Raw genomic sequence first — 22,924 nt, forward strand, 5'->3', positions numbered from 1 at the left:
AACAGATACTTCATACTGTGCTGTGTTCATTCATGGGGTTGATGAAAACCTAAACATAACTGAGGAATTATTGAATTTATTACCAATGAAAGGCACAACGACCGGTCGGGACATTTTTAAAGAACTTGAAGAACACAGCATGAAGTCATAAAGCCCACAATTGATAAACATACTTAAATTAATAAAAGAACCACACTACCATTACATATGGGGTAAAACTTATTTATTGGTCGGGTACCTTTGTCAAGTTTAATAAAATAATATAGTAAATCCATGAATAATCAAATACATTAAATATTAAAACTGCTCCAGACATAAATAATTTAACAAATAACTCATTAATAATTATCTCCATACGGATCCACCCAAGTATCTGGGTGACCCATCCACCAGGACTCTGCTTAAAAAGCAGAGGCCCCCCCACAAAGCCACCCGACCAATGCTCAATCATAGTCTGAAAGTCTAAATTCAAAATGTCATAACCGACATCAGAAAGATGAACGGAATCTCTACTATACATCCCCACTACATATCCCTCCAACTCTCTGTGCCTATAGCAAAAACCGTTAAGGCTTGGCAAAAATTTGGAAAGATCCCTATTCACCTTACGCTTGATCTTTTCAAGAAAAAATACCCCATCCGATTTCCAACGAAGGCGGGATATAATCTCCGAAAAGGCAATTGTAGCAGCAGGAAAAAAACTGGAAATCCAAAGAAGATCTTGTTTGACTTGCCAGAGCAGATCAGAAGACCTAAACTTGCCAATATCATTACCCAATAAATGTAAAATTAAAAGATCAGGTATAGGATAACGCAAAGATAAATCTAATAATACTTTCTTCAACTGTGACCAACGCATACCACGAATACCATGCCAGAAGATTTGAAATTCGGATGAACTGAACGATAAGTTTTCAGAATAATTTCTTTTACTCGCCCTTCTCTGCGCCCAATAAACATAAGAGTGCCCAATAATCCATATACATCTGGGCCCTACAAAATAAAAAGAATCAACATGTAAATAACAAGTCAGGGCGAACATACAACTGGTATCGATTTGACTTCCACCTCCCTAATTGCTTAATCAAATTCTCATCTAGGCCAGCTTGGGCAGTCGTAGTTGCTGCCCCTATCCTAAACGAATGACCTGTAATACGTAAATTCCCCAGTTTCAAATTGCCCAAGCATTTCCTCAATATGAAAGAAAATTGGAATTTAGTTACTGGGCTACCATTTTTATGAATGAATAGAAGGGAAAAACCAAGGGGGCGAATTGACAGCCATCGTCTCATGTTAGACACAGGGCATAAGGGAGAATCTCTGATTGCCCTTACTATGATTTTAGTGCCCCTGCCTAACTGATCTGTCTTAGACCTCCTCAAGAAAAGGACCATACTGTGCTGTAGTACTGAAACGTCAGATAACAGAAGCCCCGTAGGCCGAAGCCCATTATCTGACAATAACTCCCCGTCCTCATTGCTGAAAAAAAATAAAGTAATAAAAATGGCCCTAAAAAGAGTTGCTTCAAAAAGGTTGAAACAAACCTCAGAAACCACTGAACACAATTTGGACAAAAGTTCAATCGTAACTGGTTGTCTGGTATCTGCAGAAAAAGAATTACGTTTAAAACCCTTTAAAAATTGCTTTACCACAAATAATGACGACAAGGGAGCTGACCCATATAGCTTTAAGAAAAATGATATCCCTGCTATAATTTTTGCCAAAGCTGAGTGAGACAACCCTTCATTCACTAACATGTCTAAAAATGACAAGGCTGAAGTAGCAAAACATGCATGAGGATCAAAGCCATTAACTTGACAAAATCCCCGCCATCGCTCCCACGCGCATGTATAACCAGCCCATGTGCGCGGAACTAAGGAATGAATAATATATTTAGGAACATGAATTAAACCAGATCCCACAGGGACGTGAGAATCCTCGTTCTGTCCGCATCCGCCTCTGGATACCGCGCAAGGAATTCTTCCACCCGCTGCTGAGACAGAAGATCCGCCATTACATTACTATACTCTGTAGAAACGCAGGCTTTAAGCCAAATGTTGTGCTGAAGTAATAATAACATCAAATGCCTCAAAATTTTAGAGATCAACCCGTTTCTAGAAGACAGTGTTAAGTGAAAAACAAAGACCCGGAGATCTGGAGCGCAACAAAATTCTACAATTATCGAGACGAGAACTCCAAATGGAAAAAATAGCAAAGACTGCAAAGACTTCAAAAAAGGATATAGTAAAATCCTTACCGCAGAAAAAACCCAGCCAAAGCTCTGAAATCCATGCACCGCGGAAAAATCCCCCAAAACCGGAAAGACTGGCTGCACAAAACAATTGCAGTTTATCCACTGATTGAAATTCTGACTGCCAGCAAGACACACCATTATACTCGTCCAAAAACCGGGCCCACACCCATAAATCCTCCTTCAGATTAGGAGAAATAATAATCAAGGACGTCGGGGAGGTGTGGCCTTTGATAGCATCATACAAACGCCTCAAAAAAATTCTCCCGACAGGTATTATGCGCAAAGCAAAATTTAATGCTCCTAATAAAGATTGAAAATCCCTCAAAGAAGCAGTGTCCCGTCGCAGAAAAAGGTAGACTAGTGATTTCAGCTTAATCACTTTATCCAATAGCAGCCTACATACCATTTCAATAGAATCTAACTCTATCCCTAAAAATTCCAGTTTCGTACAAGGAAAAACCGTCTTATCTTCTGCAATGGGGACCCCAAAAATAGCCATAATGGACAAAAAACGTGTCAACAATTGAGAACAAATGTCAGAACCAGAAGGGCCTAAGAATAAAAAAATCATCTAAATAATGTAACACATGTCCTTGTGGAAAAATAGATTGAAGGCACCATTGCAAAAAGGAAGAAAAAATTTCAAAATAAAAACAGGATAACGAAAAACCCATTGGGAGACATCGGTCAAAAAAATAAAATTCCTCAAAAACAAAACCCAATGAACAATAACCAGACGGATGAACAGGAAGCAGGCGAAAAGCCGCTTGAATATCCGTCTTAGCTAGCATGGCATTGCCGCCGACATTCCGTAATAAATCTACGGCCATGTCAAATGAGGCATAATGGACAGACGCTTAAGTCTTATCCACCTGGTCGTTCAATGAATCGCCTGGAGGAAAAGAAATGTTGTATAAGGCGATAGGAACCCCGCTCTTTTTTTGGAACAACCCCTAATGGGGAGATCCTAAAATTCAAAAAAGGGGGATCAATGAATGGACCAGAACACCTACCGAGCTGAATTTCCTTAACAATTTTCTCTCTCGCTACCTCAGGAAAACGCCTGGCTGAAGGTAAATTCTCAATTACCTTGCAACCAGACCCTTCAAAACTAGGTACAAAAAAAACCCTCTGTGAAACCTTTAAACAGTAGCAGGGCTTTCTCCCTGTCGTGATATTTGTTTAGAAACGGTAGCATTTCTACCACCTTCACCGGTGTCTTTGCCATTAAGAAATGGCTCTTTTGCAATAGCCCTTTGAGGCGACTGAGTAAATTTCTTGAAGCATTTATTCCTTGGGTGAGCCCCCCCGCAAATGGAACACTCATGCTTATAACGACAATTGTGTAGCCATTTGCAGGAGGACTCATTAAACGCAAAAAACAGGGTTCTTAACAATATTAGGTTGCCTCTGTGGGACCATCATTTGTAGCCATAGGCCTACGTCTTTAACCCCCCATTTTAATGAAGGGTGAACAGACAATTTTTGCCTAAAGGCTTCATCATACAGCAGCCAAGCAGTACCACCAAAATGGCGGTAAGCCTCCAATACAATATCTATATGTTGAAGGAGTCCACAGCAAAGAGACGTGGATTTCTCCCCCAACACGGCCGCAAAAATTAAGAAGGCCTGTAGCCACGAATGAAAAGATTTAAAAATTTTTCTTTTTTCCTCATCCGATTTATCGTTCCGAAAAGCATCTTTACCGGGAAGCAGGGAAAAAACATCCAAATACTCCCCAGCCCAGATCCTTTCTTTCACCGACGCAGACAAGTGAAAACCCAAAGGGGAAACCTTGCAGGACAATGCTTCCTTGAAGCAAGCTGCAGGTACATGAGGCCTCTGAGAAACCTTAAGGGAGGACCCCATATCAAACCTAGAAAATCCCCTAAGGGCATCCTGCACAGCAATATTAATTATCTCTTTAAGAGAGGCTGAGCTAGAAATAACAATATCAATTAAACTGTCATTATGCATTAGTATCTCACCATCCGAAGATCGTGCCGGAGATGTCTGCATCTGTCCTTGCGTTACTGACGTCTTCTCTATTCTCACACCAGACACCTGAGCGGTCTCAGTGAAAGGGGCCCTCACGGTACTAGCCACAACTGCTGGGCTCCAGGCCTGGGACACAGCTGCAGCCGCCTGACAGCTCTTTTGCTGCGGCTGCAAGCAAAAGACCACTACCGCTGCACCGCTGTCTTCATCCGTCCCGCGCTCCGGGGACCCGGATGCCGGCTGGCTCACGGAACCACGCCCCCTCGCGGGACTACGCGAGAGCCTGCTGACAGGCTCCCCGCTTAGCGATGCCGCCGGCCTCTTACTGCCTTGGCTCCGCCTGCCTCCTGATGGCGGCGGTGATGGGGACCAGCGTCGCAGCTTCCTGGGTCTCGCACTGTGACGGGGAACCGGCGCTCCGTCCTGTATCTCGCCATCTTCGGGCTCCTCAATTGCCCCCTCAACTGCCTCTTCCTGTGCCGCTGAATCTTCCTCCAGGCACCTCAGAAGCCAGTCCCGACCTCCCCCAGCGCTCGCCTTCTCCAGCAGCCGGCTCAGGAGCTCCTCCATCCCGTCTTCAGGCTTTTTCAGCTCTTGAGGTAAAACTGACCCCTCCTGACAGGAGCCGTCACCTTATATAGGCATATGCCCCCATCCTCCCCCCATTACAGAACCAATCAGCTGTTCTCCATTTCCCGCTCAAAAACCGGTTAAGGCCAGATTTGTACCACTTCTGAAACTTCCCAGTAATATTGTCAGTTACCTCATAACCTGATTTGACCATGTAATACATTAGGGGCTTATTCCCTCATGATGTCCCTATTTAAGGCAATGTGGCCATCTCAGGACTGCCATGGGATAAACTGGTGTCTGTGGTTACGGATGGTGCACCAGTAATTAGTTCTGAAAACATTGGTGTTGTGGGATTATTGAAAGGAAAACGAAACCAGCTTTCATTGTCAGGTCCTTTCAGTGCTATACACTGCATTCTGTATCAGGAAGCGCTGTACGGAAAAAGTGTACAAATGAAAGAAGTTATGGACTTTGTGGTTAAGACTGTTAACTTTATACGGGCAAGAGGTCTTAACCACAGGCAGTTCACTTCATTCCATGGACAGTGAATATGGAGACTTGCCGTATCATACCGAGGTCAGATGGTTGAGTCGGGGAAGAGTGTTGAAAAGATTTTTTGCTTTGAGACAGGAGATAGCGCTTTTTATGGCACTGAAAGATAAAGACGTTTTCCAACTTTCCTTCCCAGCTTTTCTATCTGACTTAGCGTTTCTAACAGATGTCACAGAACACCTCAAAGCACTCAACTTGAAGCTCCAGGGCCCAAAGCAGATGATTACAATGATGTTTGATAATATAAAAGCATTCAGATGTAAGCTATCTTTGTGGGCCCAGCAGCTGCAGTCTGGCAATTTGGCTCATTTCTCAGCTATGCATTCGCTGGTACGAGCTGAATCAGAACACTTGAACTACTATTCCAATATAATTCTCAGTTACTACAAGAGTTTGATAGATGTTTTCATGAGTTTCAGGAACTTGAAGCTGAATTTACACTCTTCGACACTCCATTTGCGGTAGACATTGCTTGTGTTTCAGAAGGTCTGCAGATGGAGATTGTGGACTTGCAATGAGACACAGTTCTTAAACAGAAGTATATGGACATTGGTGTTCCAGATTTCTATAGATTTGTCGCACGAGAAAAATTTCCAAAACTTCTTAAAGCTGCTGCCAGGATCATGGCCATGTTCGGAAATACATACGTATGCGAACAGTTTTTCTCTTCAATGAAGCTTAACAAATCAGCATTACGGTCAAGACTTACAGATGAACATCTTCGTGCAACATTGCGATTGGCCAATGCTCATAATTTCAAGCCCAATCTTGACATTCTCGTATCTGGCAAACGCTGCCAACTGAGCAGCCAGACTGAATTTTGCGACACTTGAACTGGAAAACTGGATTGTTAGAGTAAGCATGTGGAGTAAGCCTGCAAATTTCCGTTACGTTTAAACCTAGCAGTATTATAGTACACTAATGTAGAATTGTTATAGTAGTTCAAATAATTATTGTTTAACAATAATTTTATACTGCATTAAATTTGAAAGAAATGCGGCCCGCCAGCTTAAATTCATTTTTATGTGCGGCCCATATACTCTACCGAGTTTGAGACCCCTGGTCTAATTCCAAAAACATGAATGGAACCTGCCAGGGCTGCTGGTTATCCCCAATATTTTTTGTGTTAATTATGGAGCACTTGGCAGAGTCCATTCTTTCCAAATCAAACATTTCTGGTGTGAGCGTTGGTAACTTTGAACATGTTATTGGATTGTATGCTAATGACGTAATTATCTACTTACAAATATAGAAATATCTCTCCGTGCCGTCTTCGCCCCTCTATCATCTCTTGTTGACATTTCATTTTATAAATTATATGCCACTAAACCTTAAAAACTACACGGTGACCCTTCCTCTTGTGATCAACACACGATTGCTTCTCTCCTTAGCTTTATCCTGCTCCCTGGCCTGGATCCTTCCTTAGCAAACCTTCTAAACCAACTTATTGCTTCTTCTGAAGTAGAAAAAAAAACTATCAATTTACTTTTTTTCGAAAGAAAATCAGGCCCACGTGGGTTTTCGGCCCTATGCTATATAAATCGACTACCCTTAGCCCCCACCTAACTAGCTATTTTAACTCCTTAAGAAATGGGTGTGCACCTGGTACAGCCACCCTGTATGGAATCAATAACTATGAAACCCAAGCCAAATTCAGACCAAACTTGGTGGTCAAACTATAGACCCATCTCACTGGTCTGCGCTTCCTGGTCCCATCCTTGCTTCACTGTAAATGGACAGAAACATCGGTGAGGCCAGTGATGGGCTGAACAGCATTTCCAGCCATTTCAGGTGTATTGAGGATGATGGCCATGATTTTAAAATCCTGCCATCTTTTTTACTTATAAAACCAAAGAAAAAAAAACAAAGATGAGCAAGGAAATAAGTAAACAGTAATAGTACATGTAAATAACATACAGTACTTAGTTAACACTGTTTTGATCAAAAAATCATAAAAGCCATCAACCACGACAAGGTGTACCCAACGGGAAGGTCTTATCTCTGGTAATTGGAGCAAAGGAGAAGCATTGCAGTTGGCGATAACTGGAAACGTTATTAACCCTTTAACGCTGAATTACAGGTATGGTATGCCATGAGCTGATGTCAGTTCCCACAATATGATGTGCTATACCCATCATGTACTGGAACTGTCACTGTTGGCTATCAATGCAGGGACCAATTACAACGGTCCCTGCTCTCTAATCACTGTGATTGGGTAGTGAATGTAAATATCCAATCACAGCACAGATCCTATGTGAGAAAGGCGTAAACAGCAGCACAGCTCTGATTCGAATAAATATACTGTATATTATTTTCCTATATTTTTCTAGTTTTTTTCATGTCATTTTAACTTTCTATCCATCCATCATTAGGTACCTTTAGTTAGGTGTAGGGTGATAGTTAGAGGGGCAATAAGTTTAGAAATAGTTAGCTACGGCTATGTATGACCTCAGTAGCATGCAGCCAATAGCGGCAGACCGCAAGACTGCTATGGCTTGCATTAACAGGGAATAGCCCCATCCCCTGATTATACCGTATATGTACAGCATAAGTTAGGATGATTTATAAGGAGCAGACTCACATGCTGAGCCCCCTCCATACTCAGTGGGTGCCGGCTGTTTTACACAGCAGACAGCCACACGTAACTGCTGCAATTCAAGCCAACTCTGATTGAGGCAGTTTAAACCCTTAGATTAAATGGTGAGCAGCCATCATGGTATCTAAGCCGTTACACAGGGGGCCACAGTCATCACCACTTTGATGCTTCATGGCAGCCGGATGAAAATTTAAGTTCCAAAAAGGTTTATTTTTACATCAAGATGAAACATATAAATGGGAAATTTCTATTAACTGATTGGCTGTAGCGGTCACCAAATGGCCCCTGCTAGAAGGAGAAGCCAGAAGTTCGCGGGGGGGGGCATTGACAGCAGCACTACTGGGGATCTAAAAGGTGAGTATAAGATTATTATTTGGAGGCATGAGATATTCTTAGGATGTATATATATAAATATATAATATTCTTAAGCTGTTTAAGACATATATACACTCCTTAAGAGTATTAGATGGCTAGTAATAATAATGTTTTTTTTACAATATGTATTGTAATATATAACAATATACCATTTTATAATCTATATAACAGACTGGACAGTCAGCCATTATGACAGCGCGTTGTTGCTCTCACATATGATGTCACAACGACATAGAATGCTGTGAGGTTATACAATCTCTGCGCACGGTGACATTAGCGCCATTTTCAGAGTTGAAGCCTTCGCTGAGACTCCACTTTGGTTTTGGAAGTGCGAGCTAGTTTGTTTCATACATCTAGTGCTTTACTTCTACAGCGTCTTATTGATATTTGGCACCATAACATCTGTGCCATCAGAGAACTTAGTTCTTATTTTATAACATTCTGTCATCTCAGCCCAGAGAAAGTAAGCCATGACTTCCCAGGAGCTGCATCAACTTATGGTTGACAACAAGACAAGTATGAGCCAACCAGAAAATCAGGGTAAGTGCGAGAATATTCCCACTTTATAGGAGCTTTTCTGGGAGGAGTTTTCCCTAGAATAAGCAGTTTCACGACACTCAGTACATCCTCCACCATTCATATTCCTTGGGGGCTGTGTTAGTGGCAGTCTGGTTCCACCCCTGGTTTGTGGGGTCTGGTGAGAGGGGATACACTGAGCAGGTTTATTTAGCCCAAACATGAATCAGTTTTTCCTCCTCTCCCCAAAAACCAAAGTGACAGCAGGTTCTATTTCTTTGGCCCAAAAATGTTTTTTATCAAATTTTGTATAATTACAGTACATTTTATTTCTTTATAGGTCAGGCTATACTTGTCCATCAATTGAGATATTCTCAAAGCGATCATAGAAGACCAATTACTACTGACGGACACCGAACAGACAGCACTGTCGTCACTGCGAGAGGGAGACAGGCCAAAACTCCTCTGCGGCAAAGAGAACAAGAGAGCAGGGAAAGAAGCCACTCTCCACTTAGACCGATCCCTGCAGAGCCCTCCAGAAAAACATCAGAGAGCAGAAGGGATGGAAGTGGATCCTCAGACACCACCACTGAGTTTGAGTTCAGACGGCCATTACCAGTTCCTCCCAGCGGCAGACCCAGGGAGTTTCCAGCTGCAAGTCAATCTCCCGTACATTTACACCAAGCAAACCATCTGTTCAACATCATCTTTCAGCGGCAGGGAATGGGAGTGATGACGCCTCCACCACAAATGCGGCCACCATCACCACCCGCACAATATAATCTTCTGCAGGAAAGGCAGCAGACTTGGCGAGCTCAGCAGATTAGGAACCTCCCAACAAGAACTGTAACATCGGAGGAGGAGGCCGAGTCGTGCGTCATCTGCATGACGGATTATGAGACCGGAGAGGAAGTCACTGTGCTACCAAGCAATCATTGCTTCCATCAGGGTTGCATCTCTACCTGGCTCAACTCCAACCTTCGGTGCCCCCTGTGTCGCAACCACTGCTTGCTTTTAAAATTCAGAGGAACATCTTAAAGCTTCAAGGCAGTAGTTAGGGGTTTGACAGTGACACTATAAGTGTCCATCTTGTACTTCAGCCCAGGTAAGAGAGAACATATACATTACATCAGACCAAGAAAGATCCCGGCACTTATGTGTAGAATCATTTTCTGTTTATTGTAGTTTCAACACAAAATCATCATGATAAACCGAAAATTATTCTACACGTGAGTTCCGGGATCTTTCTTGGTCTGAACTGCATTTCCTCCACGTGCACCACGAAATTATACGGAGTGCCGACCAGCTTGCCTTTCTTCTCTAACATATAGATTACAACTGTATTATTTTCAAATGCTAAAAAAAAAAAATCACCCTTACTTCTATTCTGTCTTTTCTTTAGTTTACCATCAGCTTTAGGTAACATTGTACCAAGCATAAAGGGCTACTACCACCGACAATCACAAAGAACACCTATTTTCTTGTCACACCGTTCTCAGCTGAGGATCAGTGAACAGCAGTCTTCTTTCTGTGATCTTATTGATACCTCGATAGTCTGTGCATGGTCTCAGAGACCCGTCTTTCTTTTTCACGAAGAAGAAACCTGCTCCTGCACATGGCGATTTTGGATGAACCTGTGACGCCTCTACTCAGAAAGCCCTTGTTTTACCCTGGGTGTTGGGGGACTTGGTGTCGGGCCCTGTGATGGAGAGATGGGATGCAGCCGTGGCCCGGGCCCGAACCGTGCTCAGGGCCGTCACATTAGAAAGAGATGATGTGGGCTTGTCCGGGTTGAGTGGCTGTTTAACGACTACGCCACCTGTGGTGTCTGGTGAAGGGTCACCAGCGCCGCTAGCACTCCGCTGAGGCCCGGTGTCATGGCGGCTAAAGTTATTACTGCTCCCCACAGGCGGAGCAAGGCCTCAGGGCAGGCAAACAGGATGAAGGGGGGTAGCAGTAGCGCGGGGAGTACGGGCACCGCGTCGCGTGGTATGGCGCGTAATTAACAGTCCGGAGGCCATAGGGGTGAACTTCCAAGGCTTTACTCACTCAGAGATGTTAGCGGGAAGGCGACTCCCTGCTCCTCGCGGAGTCCTGCGGCCACCAGGGACGGGGGTCCGACTACCTCCGAGGAAGTCCAGTGTTCGGTAGCGACCCTACACCAGAGTGTTCCTGCACTACAGACTTCACCCTTTCCCGTCTGTGCGTGTGTAGATAGGCCGGGTCTCCCTCTGAGCTCCTCTCAGGTGTAGGGCTCGGGTGGCAATTCCTCTCCAGCCGAGACCCGCCTTGATCCTCAGGGCCTAACCGGGCTTTCCCATCCTGGACATAGAGTACGAGGTCGGGTGTCGGGGGCCGGTATCCCTCTTGCAGCCGGAATCCCTCTGAATAGATCAGGTAGAAGAGGACAGGTGGCGTACTCCGCTCCGTCTGCATCCTCCCCGGGACCCATTTGCTAGGGAGCCACACTCTAAAGCTCCCGGGCCTTCTTGATCCTGGTCCTTGGCTGGGTTGAGACATTCCTTGTCTGCAACCTACCTCTCGTCCCAAGGCCAGGGTACGAGGGCTGTGTCCCTTGCCGGCGCAGGCCCACACAGGATCTGCGCTCCCGGAGGGAAGTCACATTATACACAGTAATTTTGACAGCACAGTGACAGCCGACAGACTAGCAAAGGCTAGACTAAGGACCAAAAAGCACGAACGGACCAACGAAAAGAACCAAAAAGGACCAAGATCAAAGATGGCATTCTATTAAATATGAAATTTGAAGTGTCACTCACTAGTTGTTCCTCCACCCACACGCACTAACTGGTTCCTACCACTTTGTGTTCCCCAGTCTCCCTGTAACCAGGGGAGCAGCACCTAGTGCATACTAGCTCCCTCTGGTGGAAATGTGGTGTTGGATGCAAAAGGTTAGGTCACAACCATCACACCGGCCTTACCTCAGAGGAGGAACACCACACTCCATTGAAGAAGTACTACAAGAACCATCAGGAAACGCCTGTGTGCAATGTGCAACGTTTTGGTCACATGACCTTGTTTCTGGTATACAATATATAATATACAGTATATATTATTTAAAATCTAATAAAGAATGTTATACCAGTTATATTATTTGTTTCTTTCACCTTATTTGCATGGTATGCATATTGAGAATACTATAACATGGTGCACAAAACAGGTGGATAGATGGTAAATGTCTAGTGTAAAAAAAAAGTTGTATAAATGTCAAAAAGAATGAACATAAGTACTGAAAAGTCAAAATGACTTGCTGAGCATATGATCCGTCTTTTGTTACTTCTTTTAATGGCTTCAGGCTTCAAAATCTGTGAAGTGGCTAAAAGAAGTGATTGGTCTTTTCTTCTAGCAGTTTCCGCTTGGAAGTCACCACTATTTTATATAAAGACTGTATATAGAGATTTCGGCAGTGAAGCCGCCACATAAAAACGTACATAAAAAATTACAAAAGACGATTCACGTAAAACACCATCAGAGCTTAACGCAAGTGTTATCCTACAAGAAAAATGAAGATACCCCAACGTCTAAAAGACACCATGTGCTCATACCCTGGCCGCTAGTTGTTAGTGAGGCCTGGGATACAGGAACATTGTCTGGAGTTGCACTAAGTGGTTTGTGTAGAGACAACACAATACTCCAATACACCATAATTCCATACATAATATATAATAATGGATGAAAGACGATCAAAGAAGAAATGCTTAGAACTATGTGATCCATAGATATCATTCACAACAGACAAACACAATGATAGCGACCTACATGTGTTACCTGTAATAGTCAAAGAGGTTGTCCAGGATTTTCACAAAAATCTGAAGCTACTCTACGTGTCTGCAAACTGGTGGATTCTCACATCGCAAGCAGCGCACGCTATGAGGATCCTCCAGTGCTGGCGGCGGGACTGAGCGGACACGTGACTGCAAGTATGTGATATGCATAATCAGTGGCGTAACTATAGTCTGATGGGCCCCGATGCAAGATTTGGACCGGGGAGCCCATCCTGAATAAGCTTTCTCTATCCTGATATATATGTCCGTCTTCCTGGCCCAATTCTACTAAATATATCACCCATCCTGGTATATGTCCCTTATCCTGGGCCCCAACCTGGTATATATCCCCCATCCTGGTATATATGTCCCTCGATCTGCCGCTGTTCTTTAACTTATTGAAGAAAATAATCCATTATACTCACCAGGGATGTACATAGAAATCATGGGGCTCCATAGAAGTATAAACGCACTCCCCATAGTCCTTCATAGAATATACTGCACAGCTCATAGTATAATGCACCCATAGACGTCCACAGTAGTATAATACACCCCATAGACATCCATATTAGTACAATGCACCCCATAGACATCCATAATAGTATAATGCACCCCCATAGACATCTGAAATAGTGGGGAAGGAAGTAGCCTTCTGTATTGCTAATCAAAATATGGATATCTTATAGCCTACATATTGTAACATATTGTTTATATGCTTTGATAAAGTGTGGTCATTAGACCAAGTGTGGAATATATTGCAATATACTGCAGTGTAATATCATTGATATACTCTGATACTGATAAAGTAGTTCTTTCACATGAACTGTCCTTGATGCATGCTATCCACAAAGTGTTTGCTAGGTGTCAATACAGTAAGACAATGTTAATTGTTCTATGGTCTATGAAGTTGTGTGTTTCAAAGATTCTTTATCCTGATTTGTACACAAGTGACCAGTGTTATATTTGCTTTGACAAATAGTGTTATTGTAACCAAAATACTGATTCAGATAATGTATGTACACTTACTATTATGTTCCATAAGAAATACACAGATCTATTGTCTAAAACAATGTTTATGGATAAACTTCTCGAGATTACAGAACCTGGCCAATTCTGTATTATCGACAAGTCATACTTATAAACATTAACCAGCTTTATGCTTCCATTGTCTAAACCTTATAAAAGACACTGGAATCATGATACAGACAGAAGCCATAAGTTATACCTGCACTGATGTGTAGTGTTGTATGTACCTGCCCATGCAGTGTTGTGAAGACTTCCAGGGGTCTCTCTGTCTTGGTGAAATTGCTTCTCTGATGTTCCAGACGGATGATGTTTAAAAGCTCCTTGGTGACGAAGTGAGTATATATATATATATATATATATGTACTTAACCTGTGTATTATAACATATACAAAAGTGTATGCAATATCATCATATCATACTATTCCTTTAATTATGTATTTTACCTTTTAAATCAACTATTATAAATAAAATTGCGTTATATCGTAAAGGGTTGCCTTCTTTAAAGCCGTATCCGAACCTTAGTGTTAAAAACTTGGCACAACATTTGGCGTAGTCGGCAGGATACGCAGAAGTCTCAGAAGTTCTTTTTTGTTAAAAATTACAATCATCTTGAATTGATAAGGACTCTGTGTGATAAGGTGTGATAGAGTGATATTGTTATATTGCGTAAAACATGCCTTTCTTTAAGAGAAAGGTAGGTGTAAGTGAGTCTGTTGAGATTCCAGGTTGGGAACAGACTCCCTATAATATTTTGGCAACCAAATGGTAGCACAGTGCTGGTTTGAGTGAAGCGTGGGACAAATGTTTGAATGATGCTGAACCTGATGATGTGGTTTCATGCTTGCAGAAAGTGAAAGTAGAAAAAGGTAAAGATTTGGGTGCTGTTGGCAGGCGTGGATGGATCCTGCTGTATGCATATAGAAAACAGCATGAGGAAAGAATACGTATATTAACAAAAGTTCAGGAATTGGAAAGACAGTTGTGTGAGGCCCAGAATGCATTGGTTATAACACAGTGTCAGAATCAGTTATTAATGGACAGATGTGATGGATATCAGCATGTTGCAGAAAAGGCTGCTGTATGTGTAGCGCAGTGTAAATACAAAAGGAGGCGAGGGAAGGTTAATAAAAAGAAAGTAGCTTTGGCCATAGCCAAAGCAGGGATAGAGTGGAGCCCTGATCAGTGGGATGGGGATGTATGGGATTCAACTGACTCCGAAAAGATCACCGATCCAGAGACTGAGGATGAATATTTCAATGGAAAGAGAGAAATTGATCCTCCTCTTAACCCAGTGAAAGTTCATCCTATATATTGGAGACGGATGGTAGAGACTGCTGCAGGTAAACAGAATAAGAATGCAGTAGAGGATTACAGTCAGCAGGAGCTTAATGACCTTCATGATCGTTTTTCTCAAAAGCCAAATGAATCTTTGGTAGCTTGGGCTGTCAGATTATGGGAGATGGGGGCTCATGGAGTGCAGGTGGATGTCCAACTCAGTCATGAACCTGTAGTGAAGGAGGCCTTCCGTACCTTGACAATTCAGCAGCCACATGTGGCGTGTAGTATGCTTGATGTTGTGGCCATGGCATTGCAGCATAAATACCCATCAGAGGCAAATTGGCCACCAAATGAAAAACCATGGTTTACATTGAAAGATTGTGCTCAGAGATTGAAGGAGGAGGTCATGAAAAATGCTATTTCAGCAAATACATATGACGATTACATGCAAGTTATTGTAAGTGTATCTATTAGAAATCGTATCATTAGAAATGCCCCTCCAGCCTATAAGCATATCATGATGACCCTAATGGTAAATCAGACTGGGAAAACTATCGCCAATACATTGGAGGCAATTAGACAGTTAGGGGATCTGGGAGATTGGGGTCCCAAACAAAAGGGTAATTTTCCATCTGAAGAGCAGAGTGACAATGTCAAAAGTAACTACAATCCTAGATCCCGCATTACCCGGAAAGATATGTTTATGGCCCTGATAAAGGATGGTGTCCACAGGGATAAAATAGATGGGATTGGTACTGACGAGATGTGGAAATTGTATCTAAAGAGAGGACTTAATAAAAAGTCAGGGGTTTCACATAATAGAAAGGTTACAGGAAAAGATCCTGAATCCCCACAGCAGGGGCCGGGCAGGACATGGGGAGAGAGAGGGCCCACTCCCTCCTCGTCGCCAGCAAAGCCCACAGCACCGGGGTTTGAGGATCTTTATGATGAAGTTAAATCCTTGATACAGGAATTCAAAGCCCAACAGAAGGGGGCATCATTTTCTCCTAATAAGATGTTTTCATCTGAAATGGAGGCTCGATGGAGGGAGACAGATAAAAGTGACTGACATGCTGGCCACGCCCCACATATGTTGGTAGATACAGGGGCGGAGGCCAGTTTGATTAAGGGAACTCCAAAACAATTCAGTGAGTGCAAGGTTATAACTACAGAATTAGGAGGAAAGCAAATTGAGGCAATTCAGGACAGAGCAAAAGCAGGAGTTAGTGGAATCTTCACATTGCATGAGAAGTTAAGCAAAGTCTCTATGGGACTTCAGGAGCAGGAGATACCCTTTGAACAATTGATATCTGAGCAGAGGAAACAAGTGTGGTTTACAGAAGGGTCAGCTAGTTACCAAGGCAACAACCATGTGTGGAACGCAGTGGGCTATCAGACTACAAGTATACATAGCAAAGAAGTATGGGGAAAAGAGTTGTGGCAAGATATCTGGGCAATTGTGCAAATGATTAAAGTGACTGTGTTTCATGTTGATGCTATTTGTGCTTCAGATACCCTGGAAAGACTCTTCAACTCAGTAACAGACGAACAGTCCAAAATATCAGTCACTGAATCCAGTAAAAAGACTGACACCGCTGAGGAGCTGCTTGGACTGACTCAATGGGCACAGACCAGAGGGGTGCCCATCAGGTTAGATTTGATAAAGGAAACTGTCATGAAGTGTCAACATTCAAAACAGAGACCAATCCCTCATGTGGTGAGAGGCCAGAGAGCTGGAGGAAAACTTCCTGGGCAAATTTGGCAAATGGACTACATTGGCCCTACTCTACATGATGGAGGATGCGTATGCATGGCTGTGGATGCACATTCTGGGTTTACATTGATTTGTACCTGTAAAATGGCCAATGCTAACAATACTATTAAGACTTTGGAAACAATGGTATTGTACTGTATCCCAATACAGATTCAAAGTGACAATGAAAGTCACTTCAAAGAAGTTGTAAAGAAAATCAGGACTGCTATAGGCTTGCAAATGCCACCTGAGCATTTTGGTCTTATAACCTCAAGGTCAGGCTTGGCCTTAAAGGGTATTCAGGTAATGGGAGGAGTGATAGACAAGGATTATCAGGAAGAAATTAAAGTACTTTTAATCAATGATGAAGAAAAAGTCATGATAATACAGAAGAGAGATAAGATAACTCAGTTACTGGTACTGTCTATTTCTAAAACGAAGGTGGTCAGAGTAAGGACCCCTGCAGTTGTGAAAGTCAGAGGAGGTGAAGGATTTGGATCCTCACATCCTATCAATGATGGTGCAAAAATCTGGGTGAAACAACTGGGTGACAAAGGTCCTCCAGAACCTGCTGAGGTAATTGTTCAAGGAGCAGACAATGTGTTGACAGTTATGAAACCCGGGCAAAAGAAAGGGGAACACGTCCCAACTGACCGGGATTTTGTGCAGAGAATAATATGTGTTTTCCCTTTAGATCAAAATCTGGAAATGATGACCCAAGCGATCTTCAGACCGAAAATCGAGAGGCCAACCATGGAAAATGTGGCGTCATGGAAAACCAAACAGAATCTATGGATTTACTTAGCTCAAATGATGAACACTAGCCATTTTTGCGTGACAAAGGTTACCACTGCTATCAATATATTTGAGACTTGGTGGCAGTACCGACCCCCTTTACAGTTATGGACAAAGCTTATAGGGGTAGCTACTCAAGATGAGGACACAGAAGGAGATGCTGTGACCCAGAACTTCACGTGCAATCCATGTTGTGCCTGTGTGAACTGCATTGGGGAAAGTTTTTTGGCAGAGGAGATGATTGCCATGAAGACTTTGAGTATTAGGCCAGCTGATTTATTTTTTGCTATAATTTGTTCATGCATTGCTTTGTGTTGTTGTACACAGTGTACACTTCCATTATTAATTTTATGTCAATCATCCGCTAAAACCATCCACTTTGGATAGGGTGCTTTGTATAAATAATGTGTGGCTATAAGATATCCAAGTGTGGATTGTATTGCTAATCAAAATATGGATATCTTATAGCCTACATATTGTAACATATTGTTTATATGCTTTGATAAAGTGTGGTCATTAGACCAAGTGTGGAATATATTGCAATATACTGCAGTGTAATATCATTGATATACTCTGATACTGATAAAGTAGTTCTTTCACATGAACTGTCCTTGATGCATGCTATCCACAAAGTGTTTGCTAGGTGTCAATACAGTAAGACAATGTTAATTGTTCTATGGTCTATGAAGTTGTGTGTTTCAAAGATTCATTATCCTGATTTGTACACAAGTGACCAGTGCTATATTTGCTTTGAAAAATAGTGTTATTGTAACCAAAATACTGATTCAGATAATGTATGTACACTTACTATTATGTTCCATAAGAAATACACAGATCTATTGTCTAAAACAATGTTTATGGATAAACTTCTCGAGATTACAGAACCTGGCCAATTCTGTATTATCGACAAGTCATACTTATAAACATTAACCAGCTTTATGCTTCCATTGTCTAAACCTTATAAAAGACACTGGAATCATGATACAGACAGAAGCCATAAGTTATACCTGCACTGATGTGTAGTGTTGTATGTACCTGCCCATGCAGTGTTGTGAAGACTTCCAGGGGTCTCTCTGTCTTGGTGAAATTGCTTCTCTGATGTTCCAGACGGATGATGTTTAAAAGCTCCTTGGTGACGAAGTGAGTATATATATATATATATATATGTACTTAACCTGTGTATTATAACATATACAAAAGTGTATGCAATATCATCATATCATACCATTCCTTTAATTATGTATTTTACCTTTTAAATCAACTATTATAAATAAAATTGCGTTATATCGCAAAGGGTTGCCTTCTTTAAAGCCGTATCCGAACCTTAGTGTTAAGAACTTGGCACAACACCTTCCCTTGGCACTGAGGTAGTTAAAAGAAGTGTTCCTGCAGTTAGACCTCTCTGAACTGTTGGTAGGCCAAGCTAAGGGGTTAGCTTCAGTGGTCCAGTCAGTGGAGTAGAGGGGGAACTTAGTGCCCTGATCAAGCCCTGAGTGTGGTAGAGCTTGTTCCTGATATAATTCCTTGTGGGCTGCAGTAACATAGTAACATAGTTTGTAAAGCCGAATAAAGACTTGCGTCCATCAAGTTCGACCTGTTAGTTCTGTAATTGCTAAAGTTGATCCAGAGGAGGGCAAAAACCCCAAATGATTTAGCCAATCTTCACCGGAGGAAAAATTCTCTCCCGACTCTGAAACCAGCAGTCAGAATAAATCCCTATATCAACCTACTATTTTATTTTATTTTTAAGTATATGCTGAAATCTGCCTGGTATCTAGAAATGCATCCAGTCCCCGCTTGAACTGGTGTAGTGAATCTGACATTACCGTCTCCTCACTCAGTGAATTCCATATTCTCACTGCTCTTACCGTAAAGAACCTCTTCCTATGCTGGTGCTGGAACCTTTTCTCTTCCAGTCTTAGTGTGTGCCCTCTTGTTACCGTAATATCCCTCCTTTTGAACAAATCCCGGGCAAGATCTCTATACTGTCCCCTAACATATTTGTACACATTTATTATGTCCCCCCTCAACCTTCTCTTTTCCAGGCTGAATAGTCCTAGTTTTGCCAACCTCTCTGGGTATTGCAGTCCCTCCATTCCCTTTATTAATTTTGTTGCCCTCCTTTGTACCTTTTCAAGCTCATTTATATCCTTTCTATATATTGGGGCCCATAACTGAGCACAGTATTCCAAGTGTGGTCTGACCAGTGCTTTGTACAGTGGAAGAACAATGTTCTCATCCTTTGCAGCTATACCTCTTCTGATACATCCCATTACCCTGTTTGCCCTTACAGCAGCGGCCTGACTTTGGGCACTCCAATTTAGTTTGCTATCAATTAAGATGCCCAAGTCCTTCTCCATTTCTGAATTCCCCAATGATTTCCCATTCAGTGAGTACTGGTGACTTCCATTTTCCTTCCCATATGTATGACCTTACATTTCTCCTCATTAAACCTCATTTGCCATTTAATGCTCCACCTACCCAGCTTATCCAAATCCCTCTGTAGGTATGCACTGTCCTCTTTTGTATTAATTGTTTTACATAACTTTGTGTCATCTGCAAATATTGATATTTTACTATTTATCCCGTTGACTATGTCGTTAATAAAGATATTAAATAACATTGGGCCTAGTACAGACCCCTGTGGTACCCCACTAGTGACGCTTACCCAATCTGAGTATATTCCATTTATAACCACCCTCTGCCTTCTATCCCTTAGCCAGTTTGCTACCCACTTGCAGACATTTTCCCCCAGCCCCATCATTCTCATTTTGTATACCAACCTATTATGTGGCACGCTATCGAACGCTTTTGAGAAGTCGAGATACACGGCATCCACTGGTTCCCCCTGATCTACTCGAGAGCTAACCTCCTCGTAGAAGTCAATCAGGTTTGTTTGGCAGGAGCGATTCCTCATGAATCCATGTTGGTTCGGGATTAAAAGATTATTAGCATCAAGATGCTCCGTAATTGCCTCTTTAATGAAGCTTTCAAAAATTTTGCCCACAACGGACGTCAGACTCACCGGCCGATAGTTTCCGGCGTCACTTTTCGCTCCCTTTTTGAATATTGTCACTACATTCGCCTGTCGCCAATCAAGTGGCACAGACCCAGTCTCAACAGAGTCCTTAAATATAAGATATAACGGTCTGTCTATCACATTACTTAGTACCCGTGGGTGTATGCCATCAGGTCCTGGTGATTTGTTTTATTTTAATGCTACTGAGGCGTTTCTGTACCTCAACTTGGGTTAGATTTGTCATACTTAGTGGAGGATTAAGCTTGTCACTTCTCATTTCTCCTGTTAGTTCTATTTCCTTTGTGAAAGTTATCGAAAAAAAATTATTGAATAGATTAGCTTTATCCTCATCTTTCTCTATGATTTTGCCTTCCTCACTTTTTATCGGTCCAATATTATCCGATTTAATCCTTTTACTATTTATATACGTAAAGAACAGTTTGGGATTTGATCTACTTTCCCTAGCAATACGTTTCTCTGTTTCCTCCTTCGCTATTTTTATTTGTTTTTTACAGGTTCTCGTTTTTTCCTTGTAACACATTAGTGCCTCCTTACTGTTTTCCTGTTTTAATCTCTTGAATGCCTCTTTTTTGCTATTTAACGCCTCTTTTACGTTCTTGTTCAACCATATTGGTTTCCTCTTATTTCTGGCCCTTTTATTCCCATACGGTATATACCTCTCGCACTGAGTATTCAGAATTCTTTTGAAGGTTTCCCATTTACTATTCGTATTCCTTTGATTAAGTACTTTGTCCCAGTCAATAAGTTGAAGGGACTTCACCCTCCTAAAGTTTAATGTTTTTGTTGTTCCCTTATTGATAACCCTACTGAAGGGCATTTTGAAGTCGATAATATTATGATCGCTATTACCTAGGTGCCCCCCTATCTGTACCTCAGTTATTCTATCAGGCCTATTAGTCAATATTTAGTCCAACACGGCCTTCCCTCTCGTTGGTTCCTGCACTAGTTGGGAGAGATAATTATCCTTAATATTTGTCAAGAACCTTTTTACTTTCTGAGATCTACAGGTTTCTGTTTCCCAGTCAATATCGGGGTAGTTGAAATCCCCCATTACAATCACTTCATTATGTTTTGCTACTTTGTCTATTTGTCCTAATAGCAGATTCTCATTCTCCTCTGTTATATTTGGTGGCTTATAGCAGACTCCCAGTAATATTTTATTATTATTTTTTGCCCCCTCTATCTCTACCCACATGGACTCGACCCCCTCTTCTCCCTCTCCTATATCTTCCCTTATTCTGGGTTTTAGACATGACTTTACATATAAGCAGAACCCTCCGCCTTTCCCCTGTTTCCGGTCCCTTCTAAATAAACTATAATCTAATAAATTTACCGCCCAGTCGTAGCTATCGTCTAGCCAAGTCTCTGTTATACCTACGATGTCATACCTCTCCTCCGATATAAGCGCCCGCAGCTCATCCGCCTTATTGGTCAGGCTTCTTGCGTTGGTCAGCATGCAAGATAAAACTTTGGGGTTATTTAGCATCCTATTCTTCTCTAATGATCTAACTGTACTATCCCCACCCCCCTCTCCACCCTCATTATATTCACTTCTCCCCTTCCCCCTTGCTTGCCTCACATCCCACCTATTTCCTTGGTTCCCCCCCCGTCTCTAGTTTAAAAACTCCTCCAACCTATTAGCCATCTTCTTCCCCAGCACCGCTGCACCCTCCCCATTGAGGTGCAGCCCGTCCCTACGGTAGAGCCTGTAGCCGACCGCGAAGTCGGCCCAGTTCTCCATGAACCCAAACCCTTCTGCCTTGCACCAAATCTTTAGCCACTTATTCACCTCCCTAACTTCCCGTTGGCGCTCCTGTGTGGCTCACGGGATTGGTAGTATTTCTGAGAAAACTACCTTGGAGGTCCTTGCCCTAAGCCTCCTACCTAGGTCCCTGAAATCATTTTTAAGGACCCTCCATCTACCACTCACTTTGTCATTGGTGCCGATGTGGACCATGACCGCTGGGTCTTCGCCAGCCCCACCCAGTAACCTGTCAACCCGATCCGCGATGTGCCGGACTCGAGTGCCAGGGAGGCAGCACACCGTTCGGCGATCCCGGTCTTTGTGACAGATTGCCCTGTCTGTCCCCCTAATAATAGAGTCACCCACTACCAGAACCTGTCTTGCCTGCCCTACACTTCCCCCCTCCCCCTCATTACTGGAGCATACAGTACCTGTAATCAGCCACAAGATGCCACTGTCCTGGGTGCAGATGTCAGGTTGAGTCTGCTAGCCGTGTTACAGGCAGTGATGGGGTTAATGTTGTGTTATGACAGTCCACAGAGGGTGGGCACTTTAGGTAAATCCCTGCTTAGCTTCCAGAAGCAGGAAGAGATGTTCAGTAAGAGATAGGACAGTGAACCGTACGGGCAGCCTGATTAT

The 22,924-nt window shown here is 42.6% G+C and overlaps 1 protein-coding gene across 2 annotated transcripts; it reads left to right on the forward strand.

Moving 5' to 3' along the window:
- Window positions 1–14,564: 14,564 nt before the first annotated feature.
- On the forward strand, window positions 14,565–18,634 carry LOC141265385 (uncharacterized). 2 transcript variants are annotated; one of them, XM_073678406.1, is made up of 2 exons: window positions 14,565–16,603; window positions 17,401–18,634. In XM_073678406.1, the coding sequence occupies exons 1-2, from the start codon at window positions 16,044–16,046 to the stop codon at window positions 17,528–17,530; spliced, it is 690 nt and encodes a 229-aa protein (XP_073534507.1). In that variant the 5' UTR covers window positions 14,565–16,043; the 3' UTR covers window positions 17,531–18,634. Both variants share the same exon structure in this region; 1 of them encodes a protein (XP_073534507.1).
- Window positions 18,635–22,924: the final 4,290 nt, after the last annotated feature.

Source organism: Phyllobates terribilis, unplaced genomic scaffold (genome assembly GCF_046119375.1).
Source record: "Phyllobates terribilis strain yellow unplaced genomic scaffold, ASM4611937v1 Scaffold_4__5_contigs__length_816908805, whole genome shotgun sequence".
NCBI lineage: Eukaryota > Metazoa > Chordata > Amphibia > Anura > Dendrobatidae > Phyllobates > Phyllobates terribilis.